The sequence below is a fragment of the Cetorhinus maximus genome, chromosome 11, assembly GCF_964194155.1.
Source record: "Cetorhinus maximus chromosome 11, sCetMax3.hap1.1, whole genome shotgun sequence".
Lineage (NCBI taxonomy): Eukaryota > Metazoa > Chordata > Chondrichthyes > Lamniformes > Cetorhinidae > Cetorhinus > Cetorhinus maximus.
In genome coordinates, this window is record NC_135889.1 from 45,257,999 (window position 1) to 45,279,739 (window position 21,741).

Genomic DNA, 21,741 nt, shown 5'->3' on the forward strand with positions numbered 1-21,741 from the left:
CTCTCTCCCCCAAACCCCCTCTCCCTCCCTCTACCTCATTCTCCTCCACCCCCCTTCTTCCCTCCAGCTCTCCCCTCCACTTCCCTCACCCCCTCTCCTCCTCTACCTGCTTCTCCCCTTCATCACTCCCCACCTACCTCCTTCTCCCCCTCCACCTCTCCCACCTCCACCTACTTCTCCCCTCCACCTCTCCTCCATCCACCTCACTGTCTCCCACACCCTCTCCCTCCCTCTACATCTCCCCCACCCCCCTCTTCCCCCTCCACCCTCTCTCCCAATCACCTCTCCCCCCTCCACCCCTCTCTCCTCCACAGACCTTGTCCGCCTCTCCCCCTCCCTTCTTTTCCCCCAATCCCCTCTCCCCCCTTCACCCCTCTCCCTCACCCCTCTCCTGCCTTGGCCCCTCCATCTCTCTTTCCCCCACTACCCCTCATTCCCCCACACCCCATCTCCCGCTCCATCTCTTTCTTCCCCTGTCCACCACTCTCTCCCCTCTTCCCCCTCCTCCCCCCCGCACCACTCTCCACCCTCCTCCCCTCTCTCTCCCCCTCCCCCTTCCCCTTCCCTCTCTCTCCCCTTTCCTGCCTCTCCCCTTTACTTCTCTCTCTCCCCTTTTCCCGTCTCTCTCTCCTCCCTTTCCCCCTCTCTTCCTCCGCTTCCCCCTCTCCCCTTTCCCCCCTCTCTCTCCATTCCCCCATCTGTCTCTCTCTGCCCTTCCCCTCTCGCTCCCTCTCTCTCTGTCTTTCTCCCCTTTCCTCTGCTTTCTCTCTCTCGCTTTCCCCCCCATTTCCCCTTTCTCCTCCCCCTCTTTCTCTTCCCTTTCCCCCTTCCTCCCTCTCATAGAAACATAGAAAAATAGAAGCAGGAGTAGGTCATTCAGCCTTTTGAGCCTGCTCCACCATTCAATATGATCATAGCTGATCTTCTACCTCATGCCCCTACTCTCTCCCCATACCCCTTGAACGCCTCTAGATTCTAGAAACCTATCCATTTCCTTCTTAAATATATTCAGTGGCTTGGCCTCCACAGTCCTCTGTGGTAGAGAATTCCACAGGTTCACCACCCTCTGAGTGAAGAAGTTTCTCCTCATCTCAGTCCTAAATGGACTGCCCTGTGTCATGAGATTATGACCCCTTGTCTAGACCCTCCCAGCCAGTGGCAACATCATCCCTGCATCCAGTCTGTCTAGCCCTGTCAGAATTTTATATGTTTCAATGAGATACCCTCTCATTCTTCTAAACTCCAGTAAATACGGGCCTAGGTGGCCCAATCTCTCCTCATACGACAATCCTGCCATCCCAGGAATCAGTCTGGTGAGCCTTCGCTGCACACCCACTATGGCAAGCATATCCTTTAAGGAGAGGAAAACTACACATAATACTCCAAGTGTGGTCTCACCAAGGCCCTGTATAGGTGCAGAAAGACATCCCTTCTCCTGTACTCAAGTCCTCTTGCAATGAAGGCCAACATACCATTTGCCTTCTTAACTGCTTGCTGCACCTGCATGTTTACTTTCAGTCATTGGTGTACAAAGACATCCAGGTCCCTTTGTACATCAAAACTTCCCAATCTATCACCATTTAAATAATACTCTGCCCATTATGTTTTTCCGACCGAAGTGGATAACTACAGACTTATCCATGTTATACTGCATCTGTCATGTATTTTCCCACTCACTGAACTTATCTAAATCACCTTGAAGCCTCTTAACATCCTCCTCACCACTCACATTCCCGCTTAGTTTTGTGTTGTCAGCAAATTTGGAAATATTATATTTGGTTCCCTCATCCAAATCATTGATATATATTGTGAATAGCTGGGGCCAAAGCACTGGACCCCACTAGTCACCACCTGGCATTTTGAAAAAGACCCATTTATTCTGTTTCCTGTCTGCTAATCAATTCTCAATCCATGCCAACATATCACCCGCAGTCCCATGTGTTTTAGTTTTGCACACTAACCTCTTAAGTGGGACTTCATCAAAAATTTTCTGAAAATCCAAATATAACACATCCACTGGTTCTCCCTTACCTATTCTGCTAGCTGTGTCCTCAAAAAACTCTAGTAGGTTTGTCAAACATGATTTTCGGTTTATAAATCCATGTTGACTTTGTCTAATCCCTTTGATATTTCTAAGTGTCCTGTTATCACATCCTTTATAATAGACTTTAGCATTTTCCCTACCACTGGTGTTAGGCTAACTGGTCTGTAATTCCATATATTTCACACCCCCCCTCCTTTTTTAAATAATGGGGTTACATTTCCCACCTTCCAATCTGCTGGGAGTGTTCCAGAATCTACATAATTTTGGAAGATGACAACCAATGCATCCACTATTTCTATGGCCACCTCCTTTAGTACCCTGGGAAATAGATTATCAGGCCCTGAGGATTTATTAGCTTTCAGACCCGTTAATTTCTTCAGCACTTTTTTTTAGCAATACTAATTTCCTCCAATTCCTCCTTCTCAATAGATGCTCGGTTCCCTAGCATTTCTGGGAAGTTATTTGTGCCTTCCTCCTCTCCCCCTCTCCCTTTTCTCCTCCCCCCATCTTTCTCTCCCCTTTCCCCCTCCCCCTTTCTCTCTCTCCCCTTTCCCCCTCTCTCTCTGTCTCTCTTCCCTATCCACCGCGCTCTCTCCCCTTTCCTCCTTCCCCCTCTCTCCCCTTTCCCCTCCCACTTTCTCTCTCCTTTCCCCTTCCCCCCTCTCTTTCCGCTTTCCCCCCTCTTTTCCCCTCCCCTCTCTCTCTCTCTCCCCTTCCCCCCCTCTCTCTCTCTCCTCCTTCCCCCTCTCTCTTTCTCCCCTTCCCCCCTCTCTCTCTCTCTCCTCCTTCCCCCTCTCTTCTCTCCCCCCTCTCTCTCTTTCTCCCCTTCCTCCTCTCTCACCCTTCCCCCCCTCTCTCTCTCTCTCCTCCTTCCCCCTCTCTTCTCTCCCCCCTCTCTCTCTTTCTCCCCTTCCTCCTGTCTCGCCCCCTTCCCCACCACCCCCTTCCACCCCTCTCCTCCTTCCCGCCTCTCTCTCCTTCTTCCCCCTCTCTCTCTCCCCTTCCCCAACACTTTCCCTCTCCCCTTCCCCCACACTCTCTCCCCCTTTCCCCGCACTCTCTCGCTCCCCCTTCCCCCCCTCTATCTATCCCCCTTCCCTCTCCAGGGAGCTGGATGAATTGAGTCAGGGGCGGCCTGGATCTAGTTAGGGGTGGCCTGGATCTCTAGGTTAGACAGGACCGGAGCCTTGATTACGGCGAGACCTGGAGCCTGGATTACGGCGCAACTGGAGCTTGATTTCGGTCGGGCCCTGAGGCCAGGACTTTGGCGGTGACAGCGGGGCATGAAGCCCTGAGAGAGAGAGGGGGATGATAGTTTGTAGGGTGCGAGGGTGTAAGAGTCTGGAGGGAGAGGAGTGCTTAAGAGTTTGGAGGCCGGCAGATTGGGGGAGAGAGTTTGGAGGCTGGAGGAAGCCGGCAGGGAAGAGTTTGGAGACGAGAGGGAGAGGGAGGGATGAGTTTGGGGACCCAAGTGGTGGGAGGAGGTAGGGGTTTGGAGACCGGAGGGAGATGGGGGGGTGGGGTGGGTGGAGTGAGAATTTAGACCCCGAGACTTGGGGAGGGTGGGGGGGAGAACAGGGCTTAGACCCTGAGACTAGGGCCGAAGAGGGTTTAGACCCCAAGACTGGGCGGGGAGTGGGGGGGTGGAAGTTAGACCCTGAAACTCTGGAGGGGGGTGGTGAGGGCAGAGTTTAGCTCCTGAAATTGGGGGTTGAGTGGGTGGGAAGTATAGACTGAGACTAAAATGAATTAAGAACTGATAGGGATCTAGTGGGTGCTCTCAAGCGTGTACTGTATAGTGGAAAGATGTTTTGGTCTAAATGAAAAACAGAATAAATTCAGATATTATTTAAGTAATTAATTTCCTTGTATTTTTCAATGCAGGTTGTTGAGTGTACTGGATTGCTTTGAGCGCATTAGATAGCTTTGAGCACACTTGCTAGCTTTGAGTGTACTTGCTAGCTTTGGGCGCATCGGATAGCTTCAAGCACACTCGACGCCTTCAAGCATCTTTTGCCATTTGATGTCAAAGATGGCAAAACACAGCTGATCTGTGCTCAAACTCATTCCAAATTAGAACATTTGATGTCAAATGATCGCTGCTAGTTTTTGAGCACATTGAACAAAATTTTCACGTAGGGATAGCCTCAACCTTACTTTCAAGGGCTTCATTTTTGGATCACCATGTTGAGCCACTTCGCACAGGTCTGTGAAGGTCATGATGTTGCATGATGTACCAGTGTATATCTGACACTTCATGTCTACTTGATGTTCTCCTTCTGCGGTCATCATTCGAACAGTCACAAATCATTTATCACCTATAGACTTGACAGAACCAACCTGTTGTATGGCGTGTAGCACTTCAACAGACTCTTCAGCTGATATCTCTCCAGAGGCCAACTGTATAGGCTTGTTTTGATTCTTTCTAGCCAAACACTCTGTTCAAAATGATTCAGCTTCTTGCAGTTAAAACAGCTTTACCTAAGCTGGACAATCCTTCTTTTCCTTTGCATGATGTCCTCTGCAGGATTTGCATCCTGCCCTTTGTCCATGATTGTTCTGCTCTTTTGGCCTGGAAAGTCTCTCAGCATAATGTATCTCTTGGTCTGTTCTGCCATACATGTGTTCTAGCTAACATTTTACAACCTCCACATTTCTGCACACTTCTATTGCTTTCTTGAGAGTAAGTTTCTCATCTCTCAGTAGACTTGCACTGACTGTCGGATCTCTTTAGCCTAAGTCAATTCTACCTGGAATTAGATCAACTTTTAGTTGCCCAAATTCAAATGATTCTGCAAGCTGTGTTACCGCAGTCACATACTGATCAATGGACTTTTTCACCTGAGCCTAATGTTGAACACATACCATTCATAAGCAATGTTCACTTGGGGTTCAAAGTGTGTCTTCAAGGCTTTCAAAATTTCTGCAGTCTGTTTTTTCTGTCCTTCTGATGGATTTAATGTGGAATACAATTTGTAGCAGTCTCTCCCCAACAGTGTTAAAAGTGTTGCTGCTCGTATCGGCTCAGGTTTGTTAATTAAATCTGTTGCAATCTCGTAGTTTTGCATTGCAAGTGGATAAATTGCCAGTATTGCCACATATCTCCTTTCATTTTGGCAGGCGCTGGGAGTGGAAAATTTATAGCCATTTTTGTCTCACCCAGTGTTTACTTGCAGACTTCAGCTTGTGTTAGCTTTTCCTTGTCTGTTTTTTTCTCCAGCAGCTTTTAGCAGGTTGGAATATTTCAGTGCTCCTCTTTCAGTAGCTGTGGCTCCAGTTTTTCAAAACAATCTCAGCTCCACTTCTGACAGCATGGGCAGAATTTTAGCTAGGCGGGAGTGCACCCGACCAGATCCAGAATGAATTTGCGTGAGATGACATTGGGCAAGCATCCCGATGTTATCCCGCTCTCGTGCGATATTTCGGTTGGCGGGCATGCGAAAATGTTGCAAGTGTGCCCGCCGACAATTAGGAGGGCAATTAAGCCCATTAACGGTGCAATTGTTCGCAATTTTTCGTTGCCTGTCCAACCTTATGGTTGACGGACAGGCGAATCGGCCAGGCGGCCTTTACATTTTACTTCAAACCTCATCCACGGGCGAGATGAGGTTTCCATGATGAAATAAAATATGAATAAATTTCTGTGGACAGCATTTTCAGTCGCTAAATTTTCAGGTTACCATTATTATGCATGGACACTTTCTTTCAGCTTCTGAAACCTTTATTTTTGATTTTTCAGGTCTTCAGCTCCCTGAGGCAGCTCTCGGCCTTCAGGGAGCTTTCTCTCAGCGATGGCCCATGCCCACGCTGATGTCCACGCCCGCCCTCCTTCCGCCCCCACCCCGGCAGTTTTGAGCTCCTCAGCACATGCTTCACGCTGGCTGGCCATTAATTGGTCGGGGGCTGATTGCGGTCAGCGGTCCATTCCCTGGCCGATCCCGGGCCCGCTGATCATGCCCGCCCGCCGACCTAAAAATTTAGGCCCATGTTACAAGCTCAAAGACTACAAAGTCTACAGTCAAATGTCTTTATTGAACTGAATGTAACATGGCTGCCCATAGACATTCCCGCATGGCTGAGGTCACATGATTATGGCAAGCCAGTAGGACACAGTAATGATTGCATTTCAAAACCAAAACAGTGAGAAGCTCCGAAGGGGAAAGACACTGTGAGGGGGTGAAGCTGCAAAGGGGAGAGAGGCTGCGATGGTGAGAGAGGCTGTAAAGGGGAAGATGCTGTAAGAGGGTCAAGCTGCGAAGGGGAGAGGCGCTGTGATGGGAGTGAGGCTGCTAGGAGATGAGGCTGCGAGCAGGTGAGGATGCGAAGGGGAGAGAGGCTGCAAAGGTGAGGGGCTGCTAAGATGAGAGAGGTTGCAAAGGTGAGAGAAACTATGAAGGGGGCGATGCTGTGAGGGGGTGAGTCTGCAATGGATAGAGGCTGTTAAAGGGAGAGGGTTTGTGATGGGGAGAGAGGTTGCAAAGGTGAGAGAGGCTGCGAAGGTTGAAACGTTGAGTGGGAGAGAGGCTGCGAGTGAGAGAGGCTGTGAGTGCGAGACTCTGCGAGCGGGAGAGAGGCTGAAAACAGGAGGCTGCAAAGGGGAGAGAGCATGTGTAAGGGAAAGGATGTGAGGGAATGAGGCTGTGAGGGAGAGAAGCTGTGACGGGGAGAGGCTGTGGAGGTGAGAGAGTCTACAAGGGTGAAAGAATAGTTTGAAACCTGTCCACAAAGGATTACTGAGGTAACTGTGAGCTAGGTAAACTTGAAGCCACTGAGGTAATGAATTCCTTGCAAATTAATGTATGGAATCTCTAGCTTAAGGCTGCATGATTTCAGGAGCCACTGTATGGGAGAAAACGTAGTGGATGCTATTGTATTGAACATTGTGTTAATTGGGTAATTTAATACCGAATAGCTTTATTTCATAAGAAAGATTTGCATTTATGTGTAATCAGATCTCAAAGTGTTTCACATACTGTGAATTACTTGAGATGCGGTGACCGTGTTAGAGACAAACATGCAATGATTTTGCATATACTAAGATCCCAAACAGTAATGCATGTTTTAATTTTTAAAGTGCTTTTTATGATGTTAGGGCATCCTAAAGTGCTTTCCAGTCAATTAAATACTTCGGAAGTGTAGTCACGTTGTAATAAAGGAAATGTAATGAGGTAAATGATCAATTAATTTAGGGGAGTCTAGGACTAAGGAGCATAATCTAAAAGTTAGAACCAGATTTTCAGCAGTGAAATTAGGAAACACCCTTACACACAAAAGGTGTAGTTTGAAAGTCTCTTCTGTGAACAGCACTTTATGCTAGATCAATATCAATACCAGATCAATTCTTAAATTTAAATCTGAGATTGAGATCTGAGATGCATTGAAAAACGTAGTAACTGTCTGGTTAAAATCTTCCAATTTAGCGCATATGCGATGAAAAGCCATTAGCTGTGGCCTCACCAGGATGCTGTGTTTAGAGTGATGGCTTTTTGTGAGTAGAAGTGCTTGTCAGTTATTTTGAAAAAAAAACTTTTGTTGCTAAACTACGCCTGTTGTTTTCTTGGGCTAATTTAAATGCTATTGTGTCTAGGAAATTAATGCTTTCCTTGTGTGTTGTGGCTTTAAGTTTAATGGAGCGGTGATGATTATTGAAGATATTGATGAATTCTTTTAATTCTACTTCTGTTGAATTCAAATACTCCATGGATGGAATCGTTGCAGATTTGCAGTAAGTGTGGTAGCGGGCAGGAAAAAGAACGTTTTACCCTCCGGCTGCAATGGCGGCTTTTCTCACTGTATCATCCCAAACCTGCTTCATTAATCATGTATTGCCAGGAAACATGCTGTGGGTGGGCTCTCATTTGCCCACCATGCCATCACCTCACCACTTCCTCATGCCGGGCACCATAGTTAAAGTGCAGCTCTGCGCACACCTCTCAGTGCTTGCAGCACAGGACTGCTGCACAGAAGACATAGCCCCGAAAGGCAAGAAGACTGCAGCCCCCCGATTCAGTGATGCATCACTGGGATGTCTTTTATACACTGTTGGAGCCCGTCGCGATGTCCTCTACCCGAGCTCTGGCTGCAGGAGGCCCATCAGTGTCACCACTCCGACTTGGGAGGTGGTGGCAGTGGTGGTCAGTACCAACATTGCACAGAAGAGGTTTGCCATCCAGTGCGGAAAGAATGTGAATGATCTCACTCGTGCCGCCAGGGTAAGGCAACCATCTCATCACTCTAAACTCACACACTCACATCACACATTCACTGGCATCTCACTCACCGCCAGCTCAAAGGACATCACCACTCACTCTCTCACACACACCTTCGCATCTCCATCTGGACTCATCTCCTCTGGAGACTACCTCAGCCCTCACCCTCTTGAGGCCACTTACACAGATCAACATGTGTCCCCACACACAACCTGGGATACCCCCCTTCCCCAGTAATGCCCTAGCCCTGCAGTCTCTTCCCTTGCCTAAGGCCACTTCTCCCCCTTCCCCAAGCAAGCCATAGCCCTGCAGCAGCTGACAAGCCACTTCTGCCTTACGGCTGGTCTCGTAAGTAGAGACCTGCCTGTGAGGCCCCGAATAGTGATGTGGTTCTGCCTGCGAAGCCTGGAGCTGATGACCGCGAGTGCTGCCCGAAGCAAAAGAGGCAAACCACAAAGTCACGAGCAAAGTGCAGCTCACCAGGTGCACATCGCTTACGTTCAGTTGTAAAACACGTCGGCATGATACCCGGATAATCCAGGGTTGGGGGTGACTCCGGTGAGCGGGACTTATAATAATGTGCAGGTGTATTACAATGAAGTTCCCGAAGTGTGGTGATGGGAAATGCAGCCCACCATTGATGGGTGGAGCGGTCAATTGCAGACTGGTTTCATGATGTAATGAAACTGATTTTTGGCCTTCCCGTCATATTGTCCGCTCATGCCCGCCATGATGCTCGACAGTGGGCACAAAAAACTCCACCCCATATGTTAACACAAATCCAGAAGGTAATGTTACTACATGACTGCATCAACGAATAAAGGAGTTAGAATGAAAAAGTAGGCCCTGAAAACCAAAAGTAGCCCTTGAAAATAAAAAAAGTAGCCCTCGAGGAAATCTCAAGAAGAGCCCTCTAAAAAAATATATTTTGACCCTGGCTGGGAACAAGAGTAATGCAGGTACTAGGTCACTGGAGCAGGTGAGGCTGAACATGAGCTCTGCTCAATGAACATCAGTGTGGACATTGATGGGATAGCCTCCAGAAAATGTTGATGGGTCTGCACACTGAAATGCTTGGTTCAATGGCAGGCCTACCAGAAAGCCTGCAGTCACTGACAAGAAGCATGGAGGAGGCTGGCAAGAACTCTACACAAGGCTTTGTGTAGAGATTAGAGCCCACACTTTTCAGGATGGAAATGGTGGTCGACTCCATGAAAACGCTTGCGGACTCAATCTCTTTGCCTTGTGAACAGGACTGAGGTTTGGAGTTCTTTTGTATAGAGAGTAAAATCTGCATCTGAATTGCTGTTGCACCGCACATTGGTGCTCAGTGATTTTATGCCTGTGCATAGGCTGAAAGCAAATTTACATTACAGATTTATTCCTAGTGTTACATTTTCCAATGTGTAAAAAGATTAAGCTTACTAGAAAATGGTAACTCACCAACATTGTGCATTTTGTCAGATGACGATAATAAAAGATCAATGACCAAACTGTAACCAATTTCCTTGGCCATCTTTTTTCGTTGTGTCAATGTCTGTCCTGCTAATACCCAAAACGCTGTTGCTGCTTGCTCTCTGATCTCTATTTCGAAAACCTGAAGCAATAATTGTAGAATAACAATGGTTGTGCCATCCTGTATGCTGTACATCCAAAGACTTCAGAGTATTTCACAAAATTCCGACATTAAATATACTAATCTGTCACACATATTTTGCTAACTTATTAATCAGTTCAAACATTGCTATATATAGGAGCAAGATTGTTTTCATTCATTCTGGGGATTTGGGGTTTGCTATCAGTGCCAGCATTTAATGCTCATCCATGGTTGCCCTAAAGCCCTCTTTTTGAACCACTACAGTCCAGGTGGTGAAAGTACTCCCACAATGCTGTTGGGCAGGGAGTTCCTATCCATCTTTCACAATGGAGAAACTGGAGCTCGTCCAAAACTCTCCTGCCTCTGTCCTAACTTGCAATAAATCCCATTTGCCCATCACTTCTGAGCTCACTGTCCCACATTGGCAATGCCTCAATTTTAAAATTCTCATCCTTGTTTTCAAATCACTTTACAGTTTTGCTCTTCTCTATCTCTACAACCTCCATCAGCCTTCACTCCCCAAGATCTGAGAGCGAGGATGCACAGAGTGATCCAAGGACAGAGCGCTTCGTGAACTGGGTGTTAAGTCAGGAAGTTGGTGCATGTGGTAAAGCGAGGTACTCTGTCCCTTTAAGATAATGCAAGTGTCCTGATCATGTGACAGCACTGATGAATCACTGTACAGCGCGGGCAACTGGGAATTGTAAGTCTAGTTCTGGGGGTTTCTGAGTGAGCACGTATAATCTGGTGCTCTGCCCTATGTCTCAATAAACCATCACCGCTTATTCTTACATCAGTCTCTCCTTGTTATTGATTGCAAGCAACAATTGATGAGAACATAGGAAGGCGTGTAGTTAGAGTTCGGTTGGCCAACAAACTCATTTGCCTAAGACATAAAAGTGGCCACTTTGATGAAAACATTGCAAGACCCCTGAGTGTAGAATCACGACCGCGGGGATCCCATGATAACTTGAAAAGAGCATGAAACCCAGCAGAGAAAAGCCAACAGCTGCAGAGACAGAATTTAAAAAAAGGCAGCTGCTCTTAAAGTGGCAATACATTTAAAAGGTTAAATGCATGAAAAATGGCTATGAACAGAAAATTATAAGAGACCCCAGAGAGAGGGTGACTCTATGGCAAGCCAAACACTTAAATTCATCATTACCTGGAAAGCCTATCGGAAGTACAGTCCCCTTGCAGCCGTTCACGATGCTGCAGTTCGGGTGTGTCGATCCATTTGACCTCATTTCAGATATCTGGTCCTAGTATGTTGAATACCTAGCGTTCTTTTTACCACTAACAACATTGCGAGGAAGGAGAAGAGGGCGATTCTTTTGTCCTCATGTGGGAGCAAAACGTACAGGCTGCTCTGCAGCCTTATGTCACCTAGTGCCCCAGGCTCGAAGACTCTCGACAAGTTAATAAAAATTGTACAGAGCCACTTGAAAGCAAAGCCCTCAGTTACTATTCAGCGCTTCAAGTTCAATTCAAGGAACAGGCTTCCAGAGGAGACAATAGCTGACCACGTGGCCCTTTTAAAGGCATTAACTGAGCAATGCGCATTCAGAACGTCCATTAGTGATAAGGTGAGAGACCGGCTGATATGCGGCATTGGAGATGATACTATCCAAAAGTGTTTGCTAGCTGAACCTAGTCTAGACTTCAATATGGCATTAGACCTAGCTACCGCGATGGAGAGTGTTGTTAGAAATTCCGAAGTTATAAAACATACACAAAATGGTTTTGTCCATCTGGTCGAGTGGGACAATCGGACAACAAAACGTGCGAAAACTTCGGACTCCACGGAAAGGCAGGAAACGCTCTCTAGCTCCAGACCATTGAGAAACAACATTACTGTAATGAAAACCCACAAAATGAATGAGAGAAATACATCCAGGCCTCCACTGAGTGAACAACAACTCAAACAAGTCGATTGTTTCTTCTGCCAGCACTATGGCCACATAAGACGGCACTGCAGATAAAGGTTAAAACAATACTAAAGGCAGAAGGAAAAATTGTGAAATATGCCTCATGGAAGAGCCAGGAGAAATAGAATCAGACACCCATTTGTTATATAACCTCAAAGTGGGTAGAACCAAGCCAATCCAAGTAGACATTACAGTTAAAGGACAACCCATTAAGATGGAAGTTGATACAGGAGCGTCAATGTCCGCCATTGGAGAGCATACATTTAGATATCTGAGTAAAGGAACCCATCCTTTGAAGTTAGAAGTTTCAGACACAAAGCTGAGGACATACACGGGCCCAGAAATAAGACTGAAAGGGTTATGTCAAGTCTCGGTGACGTATGGAGATCAATCTGAAAGGTTGCCCTTGTTAGTGGTAGCTGGAGAGGGGCCCAGCTTAATAGGCTGCATCTGGCTTGAAAATATTAATTTGAAATGGGCTGAAATTTTTCAAGTTTCAACAAAAGATTTACAGGATTTGTTGCAAAAGTATGCTTCTGTTTTCAACGACGAGTTAGGAAGCATTTGAGGGTTACAGGCCAAGATCCATGCAGACCCATACGCAACTCCCAGAGCCAGACCAGTCCCTTATGCTCTACAGGACAAAGTTGAAGCCAAACTGAACAAACTAGAAAAATTGGGCATCCTACAACCAGTGCAATTTTCTGAGTGGACGGCACCCGTCGTACCTGAACTGAAGTTGGACCAAAGCCTGTGTTTATGTGGTGACTATAAGTTAACTGTCAATAAGGTGGTCAAACTTGATAGATACCCGATACACAAGTTTGAGGAATTGTATTTGAAGTTGACAGCGGGCACCACATATTCGAAATTAGACATGAGCCATGCCTACTAACAGGTAGGGTTGGAAAAGGACTTTAGGGTATTCGTCACCATTAATACACAACGAGGATTGTATCAATACACATGACTACCCTTTGGGGTCTCCTCGGCGTGTGCTATTTTCCAAAGATCAATGGAAAACTTACTCCAAGGATTGCCCCATGTTATCGTTTACTTGGATGATGTCTTGGTCATGGGACTGACTGATAATGAACACTTAACAAATCTAGAAGAGGTGCTCAAACGCTTCACACAAGTGGGGGTACATTTAAAACGAGAGAAGTATCTGTTCCAAGCTAAGGAGGTAGTTTACTTGGGCCACAAGGTCAATGCGCAGGGCCTGCATCCTGTGGAAGATAAAGTTCAGGCCATTCGCGAGGCACCTGCCCCGTGGAATACCACAGAGCTTAAGGCCTTCTTAGGCATGGTAAATTATTATGGCCGATCACTCCCAAACCTCTCAACTGCGCTGGTCCCATTGTATGGCCTGCTTAAGAAGAACCAGAAATGGAGTTGGCAAGCCCCACACCAGGATGCCTTCCTGAAAGTGAAATGATTGTTAAGTTCGTCGGCTTTGTTGGTCCACTTTGACCCCAAGAAGGAATTAATTTTAACATGTGATGCTTCCCCTTATGGAATAGGGGCTGTCCTTTCACATCGGATGGTAGATGGCTCCGAACGATCCATTGGTTATACATCTCGCACACTCAGTGTTGCAAAGCGACGGTATTTCCAGATTGAAAAAGGAGGGCTTATCTATTGCGTTTGGGGGCCAGAAGTTTCTTCGATATCTCCATGGTCACCATTTCCATATTATAAGACCACAAGCCCCCACTAGGGTTATTTAGAAGAGACAAAGCGATACCACCTACTGCATCGGCTCGCATCCAGAGGTGGGCACTAATATTAGCAGCCTACGAATATACTTTTGTTCACTGTTTGGGAACTCAAATCGCATATGCCGATGCACTAAGCTGCCTTCCCCTGCCACCTAATAACAGGGAGGCTCCGATTCCCCAGGAACTGGTCTTAGTGCTAAATTTTCTGGATTCCTCCCCTGTTCAGACCATACAAATTTGTGAGTGAATATGCTGGGACCCATTATTGTCTAACGTCCTGGAGCAGGTCTTGAATGGTTGGTTGGATGGATCTAAATCCGAGGAGATGAAGCCCTATTCTGATCGCATATATGAACTCGCCTGCCAGGACGGCATATTACTCTGGGGTGCAAGGGTTATTTTGCCTCTGAGTGTCGAAGGCTGTTATTAGCTGAGCTACATTGCGCTCACCCAGGCATTAGCAGAATGAAAATGCTTGCACGCAGCTATTTGTGATGGCCAGGCATGCACGTGGATGTAGAAACCCTGGTCAAAAGATGTCCTCAATGCCATCAGGTGCAAAGGCTCCCAGTTAGCTCCATTGCACCCATGCGGTTGGCCAGGGTGGCCTCCACATCAATTATGTGGGACCCTTCTTGGGCACAATGTTCTTTTTACTGATTGACTCCTACTCCAAATGGATGGATGTCTATGAAATCCGGTCACCCGCATCAGCTGCCACCATAGACCATTTGCCGCAGAGTTTTGCAGTGCATGTGTTGCCGGAGGTCCTCGTGTCTGACAACGGGACCATTTTTACCAGCAGGAATTTCCACAGGTTCACGACTCTTAACGGCATTACCCATATCAAAACCTCACCCTACCACCCAGCATCGAACAGCATGGGTGAGCGGGCAGTCCAAACCTTTAAATCCGGGTTGTAAAAGATGGAAGGAGATTTCATCAGCACAAGATTGCCCCAGTTCTTGTTCGTATACTGGACCACGCCACACATGATGACCGGCATTGCCCCTGCAGAACTACTAATGAAGAGACGTCTCCTCACCTGCCTAATCCTTATCTGGCTGAATTTAGAGGGGTGGGTGGAGAAAAACCAAGAGGTGCAGAAGACCAGGCACAATGGTCATGGTCACGAAAGAACTTTCACGGTGGGAGATGCAGGCCTTGCGAAGAACTTTGGAGATGGGCCCAATTGGCTCTTAGGCGAGTGCTGTAACTGGACCCCTCTCTAGTTATGTATCGGTAAATGGCCGAATAATTAGACGGCACGTAGATAATCTCCGTAAAAGAACACCGGTCCCACAAGTAGAAATGCAGTCTTCATCTATGCTTGAGTTTGTGCTGCATGTAGAGGACAGATCACACGATTTGGAAGCGCCGGTGGGGCCTGTGGGACCCGAGGCGGTCAGGGAGACAAACCTGCCAAAATCCACCGAGGAACCAAGTGGACAACTGTCCCTTGAAAAGGAGGTCATGGATACACCAGCTGAGGTTGTTAGGCTACAACGCTCGAACAGTCAAAGAAGGCCTCCTGAGAGACTTGACCTGTAAATAGTTATTGTGTAAATAGTTAATGTGTTTTAAGCTTGTTAGCTGTACTTTTAAGTAAAGGTGGAGGGATGTAGTAAAGTGAGGTACCCTATCCCTTTAAGAGAATGCAAGTGTACTGATCATGTGGCAGCACTGACGAATCACTGTACAATGTGGGCAACTGGGAACTGTAAGTCTAGTTCTGGAGGTTTCTGAGTGAGCACATATGATTTGGTGCTCTGCCCTATGTTTCAATAAACCATCACTGTTTATCCTTACATCAGTCTCGCCCCGTTATTGATTGATGAGAACATAGGAAGGTCAACAAACTCATTTACCCAAGATATAAAAGTGCAGATGGAATTCCGTGCAGAGTTGAAGGAGATGCTCCCTTTTACATTTTTCTTCAGCCTCCAGTGGCTGGTGAGTGTTGCTCTTTTGACTGTAAGCCAGGAGACCGTAACTTGCTATTACTATAACTAAATTAATAACTAATTGACTAATTAAGTAGAAAAGGTTACCCAGGCATGGTGTGCCATGACATGGTGTACAAAAGCATATCTGCAGTAAGTGTCTGCAGCTTGAGCAACTTTGGCTCAGAGTTGCTGAGCTGGAGTCTGAGGTGCAGACATTGTGGACATCAAGGAGGGCGGAGTTACTTAGACACTTGGTTCCAAGAGGCAGTCACAACCCTTAGGTTAGGTAGAACTTTAGAGTTGATCAATGGTAAGGGACAGGAGGCTGTGATTGTGAGTCAGGCAGGTATGGGGATGCAGCATATAGTGGTGGAGGAGTCTCAGCCCTTGACTTTGATCAACAGGTATGAGGTGTTTGCCACCTGTGTGGATGAGAACAAGGACCGATGGGGGGGACGAGCAAACTGACCTTGGTGAAGGAAGCCATTCAAGTCCGGGGAATGAAGAGGAATTTGGTAGTCATAGCGGACAGTACAGGCGGGGGATACATCCTTGGATGAATCTCATCAATTGAAAACCAGGCTGAATCTAGAATGCCCAGACAGGAATTGAAAAAGCAAATAAGCAAAGCAGAGAGTATGGGAAGAGACTGGCAGCTAACATAAATGCAAATCCAAATGTCTTCCGAAGGCATATAAATAGTAAAAAGGCGCTAAGAATCACAGAATTGTTACAGCACAGAAGGAGGCCATTCAGCCCATCGTGTCTGCACCGGCTTTCCAAATGTGCATCGTGACTTAGTGCCATTCTCCTGCTTTTTTCCCTGTACCCTTGCACATTGTTACTATTCAAATAATCATCCATTGCCCTCTTGAATGCCTCGATTGAATCTGCTTCCCCGTTATTAACATCCTGGGTATTACCAGTGATCAGAAACTGAACTGGACAAGCCATATACATACTGTGACTACAAGACCAGGTCAGAGGCTGGGAATTCTGCGGTGAGTAACTCACTTCTTGACTCCCCAAAACCTGTCCATCATCCACAAGGCACAAGTCAGAGGCGTGATGGAATACTCTCCACTTGCCTGGATGAGTGCAGCTCCAAAAACAGTCAAGGAGCTCGACACCATCCAGGACAAAGCAACCTGCTTGATTGGCACCCCAAACACCACCTCCAACATTCATTCCCTTCATCACCAACTCATAGTGGCAGCAGTGTGTACCATCTAAAAGTTGCACTGCAGCAACTCACCAAGGGTCCTTCAGCAGCACATTCCAAACCTGCAACCTCTACCACCTAGAAGGATAAGGTCTGCAGATGCAAGGGAACACCACCGCATGCAAGTTCCCCTCTCAGCCACACACCATCCTGACTTGGAACTATATCGCCATTCCTTCACTGTCGCTGGGTCAAAATCCTGGAACACCCTCCCTAACAGCACTGTGGGTGTGCCTATGCCACATGGACTGCAGCGGTTCAGGAAGGCAGCTCACCACCACCTTGTCAAGGGAAATTAGGGATGGGCAATAAATGCTAGCCTAGCCAGCGATGTCCACATCCCGTGAAGGTTTAAAAAGGCAGGGGAGTGGCATGAGGTGAATTGCTCTTGAGAGAGCCAGCACAGATATGGGGGTGCTGAATAGCCTCCTTCTTATTAGGGCTTCAGCAGATTCCTCTTCTGAGGTATCTTCAGGGCTTAAGTTGAGGACCTGGGTTGTGGGCACCCTTGGCTATTTCCCAGATGTGAAAGCAAGGAGAGATAATTAGTGCATGGCAGTGGCAGTCCTCACTTGGCTGAGCACCACTGAGCTCACCAATAGCACAGGACCGGTCCAGATCATTGCGGGCCAGCTGTATGACTCTATTTTCAAAGTCTGTGAGGACCTCAATGTCTGGTATTCCTTCACCAGTGTGTGACCTGTCTCTCTTGTTGAGTGCCAGCTTGTCTTGCATGAATACAGATGGAGAGAGTGTAAACAGGATGCCTGTCAGATTAGAAGTTAAGTATGCTGGCATGTGTGGATGGGATGAGGACAATGAAGGTTTGTGTGAGAGAGTGAATGGTGATGATCCTTTAACTGGCAGTGAGTGAGATCCCTGTGGATGTGTGATGGGTTTGTGAGTGTGTGAGTTGAGAGTGATGAGAAGAATGGCTTACCCTGGTGGAACAGAGGAGATCATTCATCCTCTTTCAACACTGGGTGGCGGTACGGTTTTGCAGGGCGTTGGCACTGACCACTGCTGCCACTGCCTCCCAAGCTGGATTGGTGATGTTTCTGGCCCTCCAGTGGCCAGAGCAGGGTTATAGAACATCACAGCAGGCCTTCACAGTATCCGAAATGCATTCCAGGGATGTGTCACTAAATTGAAGCGCTGCAGTCTTCTTGCCTTATGGGCCGTGTCTTCTGTGCAGCAGTCCTGGGCTGGAAGCGCTGAGAAGTGTGCACTTTAAACATGGCACCTGGCATGAGGAAGCGGTGAGGTGACCATATGGCAGGTGAAGGAGAGGCCACCCGCTAGTGACCCGGCGTGTTTCCCGGGAATGCATGATTAATGAGGTGGGATTGGGGTGGTGTGGTGTGAAAAGCTGCCATTGTGGCTGGAGGGTAAAACCTTCTTCTTCTCGCCCGCTACTGCACTTAGTGCAAATCTGGGACGATTCTGCCCAAAGTCAACATGATTTTACAAAGACAAAGACAGAAAATTCTGGAAAAAGTCAGCAGGTCTAGCAGCATCTGTGGAGAGAGAAAAAGAGTTAACATTTCAAATCCATATGATCCTTCTTCTTCAGAAGAAGGCTCTTGAAGCATTTTCTGCTCATTTCAGATTTCCAGCATCTGCAGTATTTTGCTTTTATCTATGGTTTTACAAGGGCAGAGTTTTCTGCCCATTGGTGGCGGGGGGTTGTGCGGGGGCAGGTGGGAGCGGGCGTGAACCCGATCGGCGCCCCCGATCAGGTCCGCGCCGCCATTTTACGTGGACGGGCCAATTTAGGCCCGCCCAGCGTGATGCACACCTGGAAGCGCTGTGCGCTTCCTGTGCGGGCGGTGGGTGGGGGGGGGGCGGAGATTCCCTGAGTCGGGACCTGCGCTCTTTCGTGCATGTGTGCGAAAGAGCGCAGAAATCTCCCTGAGGCGCAGAGATGCCTCAGGGAGATTAGTTAAAGTTTTTAAAAGCTAAATACAGAAAGGAATATATTATAAGACATGTCCCCTCATATGAGCTGGGACATGTCAAGGAACATTAATGGAAAGCTTTATTTAATTTATAACAACTTCATGAAACCTCATCCTGCCCGAGGATGAGGTTTCATGAAAAATGCAAAGGCTGCCTGGGCTCATTTAACTATTTTAATTAGTTTTAACAGGCCTTAATAGGCCTTTGACAGCACGCAGCCGACTCGAACTGAAAATCTAAATGAGTGGGCCCTGCCCCGGCTCGCCGAACGGAAAATTCTTCCCAAAGTCTGTTCCACAAATTTATTTGAGTTCTTTGAGTTTTCTTTAGCAGTGTAGATAAAGGGGAACCAGTAGATGCAGTATACTCGGATTTCCAAAAGGGATTTGATAAGGTGCCTCACAAAAGGTTAATATGCAGGAGCTCATGGAGTTGGGGTTAATATGTTAGCATTGATAGAGAATTGGTTAATGGACAGAAAGCAAAAGATAGGGATAAATGGGGCATTTTCCAGTTGGATGGCTGTGACTAACGGAGTGCCACAAAGATCAGTGCTGGGAGCTATTTCCAATCTATATTAATGACTTAGAGAGTAAAGTATCTAAGTTGATGTTCAAAGGGACTTGAGTGTTCTCATACGAGAAATGCAGAAAGTTAGCGTGCAGGTAGAGCAAGCAATTAGCAAGGCAAACTGCATGTTGGCCTTTATTGCAAGCAGATTGGAGTACAAGAATAAAAAAATTCTCTTGCTACAATTGTACTGGGCTTTGGCGAGACCACACCTGTGACAGTTTGTGCAGTTTTGAGTTCCATATTTAATCAAGGATGTACTTGCATTAGAGGCAGTACAGAGAAAGTTCACTAGATTGGTCCCTGGATGAGAGGCTTGTCCTATGATGAGCGGCTGTGTAAATTGGGTCTATATTCTCTGGACTTTTGAAGAATGAGAGGTGATCTCAGTAAAACACTCAAGATTCTGAAGGAGCTTAACAGGGTAAACACTGAGGTTGTTTCCCCTGGCTATGGGATGTAGAACACAGGGGCTCTGTGTCACAATAAGGGGATGATCATTTCGGACTGAGGGGAGGGAGAATTTCTTCAAAGGGTTGTGAATCTTAAGAATTCTCTATCCCAGAGGATTTTGGGTGTTCCATCATTAGTATATTTAAGACTGAAACAGAAGATCTTTAGTCTCTCAGTGAACCAAGGGATTGGGGGAGGGGGGGAGGGGGGGCGCTGTGGGAGATGGAAAAATGGGGTTGAAGCTGCGGATCAGCCATGATCAAAGTGAATGGTGGGAGAGGCTCGACAGGCAGTATGGTCTACTCCTATACCTATTTCTTTAGATGTTAGCTCCCTGCACTCCTTCAATTCTGGCCTCTTGTGCATAATTCATTTTAATCACAACATCTCTGGTTGCTGTGCTTTCAGCTGCCTAGGCCCCAAGCTCTGTAACAGAGCGGAATCGTCCTAGATTTGCATTAAGTTTGGTAGCGGGCGGGTAAAAATGACGTTTTACCCGCCGGCCGCGATGGCAGGTTTTCACATTGTATTATCTCAAACCTGCTGCATTACTTATGCATTCCCAGGAAACATGCTGTTTCCATGGTGGGCAGGCTCTCATTTGCCTATCATGCCATCACCTTACCGCTTCATCACGCTAGACACCACATTTAAAGTGCAGCTGCATTCAGTGCTTCCAGCCTAGGACTGCAGCAAAGAAAACTTGGCCCTGAAAGGCAAGAAGACTGCAGCCCCCGAGACTTATGGACGCCATGGAAGACTAGAGAAAATGGGCATTATAACCTGTGCAGTTCTCAGAATGGGCAGTGCCCATAGTCAATGTCCTTAAACCCGACCAAAGCATCCGAATTTGTGGAGACTACAAATTGATGGTTAATAAAGTAGCAAAGCTTGACAGGCACCCCAATCCAAAAATCAAAGACCTGTATGCCAAGCTGGCAGGTGGAACCACCTACTCGAACACCTACTCGATATGAGTCATGCTTATCAACTGCTAGAGTTAGATAATGCCTCCCAGGAATTTGTCACAATTAGTACACACAAAGGGTTGTACCAATATACTCGATTGTCTTTTGGTGTCTCCTCAGCTTGTGCCATCTTCCAGAGAACAGTGGAAAACTTACTGTAGGGACTGCCCCAGGTTGTAGCCTATTTAGACGACATATTGGTGACAGGACTTACTGAAAAAGAGCATTTGGCAAACTTAAAAGAAGTCTTAAAACATATTTTGCAGGCTGGAGTGTATTTAAAAAAAGAAAAGTGCATGTTCCAAGTGATGGAGGTAATCTATTTGGGTCATCGGGTAGATTCACAGGGTCTCCACCTAGTAGAGGAGAAAGTGAGAGCCATAAGACAGGCACCTGCACCAAAGAACACCTCAGAGCTCAAATCGTTCCTCGGAATGATCAACTATTATGGGCAGTTCTTACCCAATTTGCCGACAGTGCTGGCCCCCCTGCATTCTCTACTCAAAAAGAACCAACGTTGGTCTTGGGAGGGACCCCAGAAAGAAGCTTTCATAAAGGTGAAACAGTTGTTACACTCGTCCAACCTATTAGTGTTTTATGACCAGATGAAAGAATTGGTGCTGACATGTGACGCATCTCCCTACAGAATGGGAGCAGTGCTCTCTCATTGGATGGATGATGGCACGGAACAGCCTATAGGTTACGTATCAAGAACGCCCACCACAGCAGAAAAGGGATACTCGCAGATAGAAAAAGAAGGCCTGTCAATTATCTTTGGCGTGAAGAAATCTCACTAGTACGTACATGGCTGCCATTTTATGATCATTTCAGACCACAAACCATTGCTAGGATTGTTCAGTGAGGGCATGGCTATACCATCCATAGCCTCAGCAAGAATACAATGATTTTCTTTAATAGTGGCAGCATACAAATACACTTTCATACATAGGCCTGGAAGTCAAATCGCAAACACTGATGCACTTAGTTGTTTGCCTTTATAAGAAAATTATGAGGATGTCCTAGTCCCAAAGGAACTTGTTTTATTGTTAAATTTCTTAGATTCCTTGCTGGTATGTGCTTGACAGATCAGAGACTGGACAAGTCGGTATCCAATCCTATCTCAA

The 21,741-nt window shown here is 46.9% G+C and overlaps 1 protein-coding gene across 1 annotated transcript in view; it reads right to left on the reverse strand.

Moving 5' to 3' along the window:
* ankar (ankyrin and armadillo repeat containing) overlaps positions 1-21,741 on the reverse strand; it is a 295,797-nt gene that overhangs the window by 70,446 nt on the left and 203,610 nt on the right. The window contains exon 13 of the mRNA XM_078551294.1: positions 9,697-9,850. Within this exon, the coding sequence (XP_078407420.1) occupies positions 9,697-9,850 (154 nt within the window). The remainder of the gene's footprint in view (positions 1-9,696; positions 9,851-21,741) is intronic.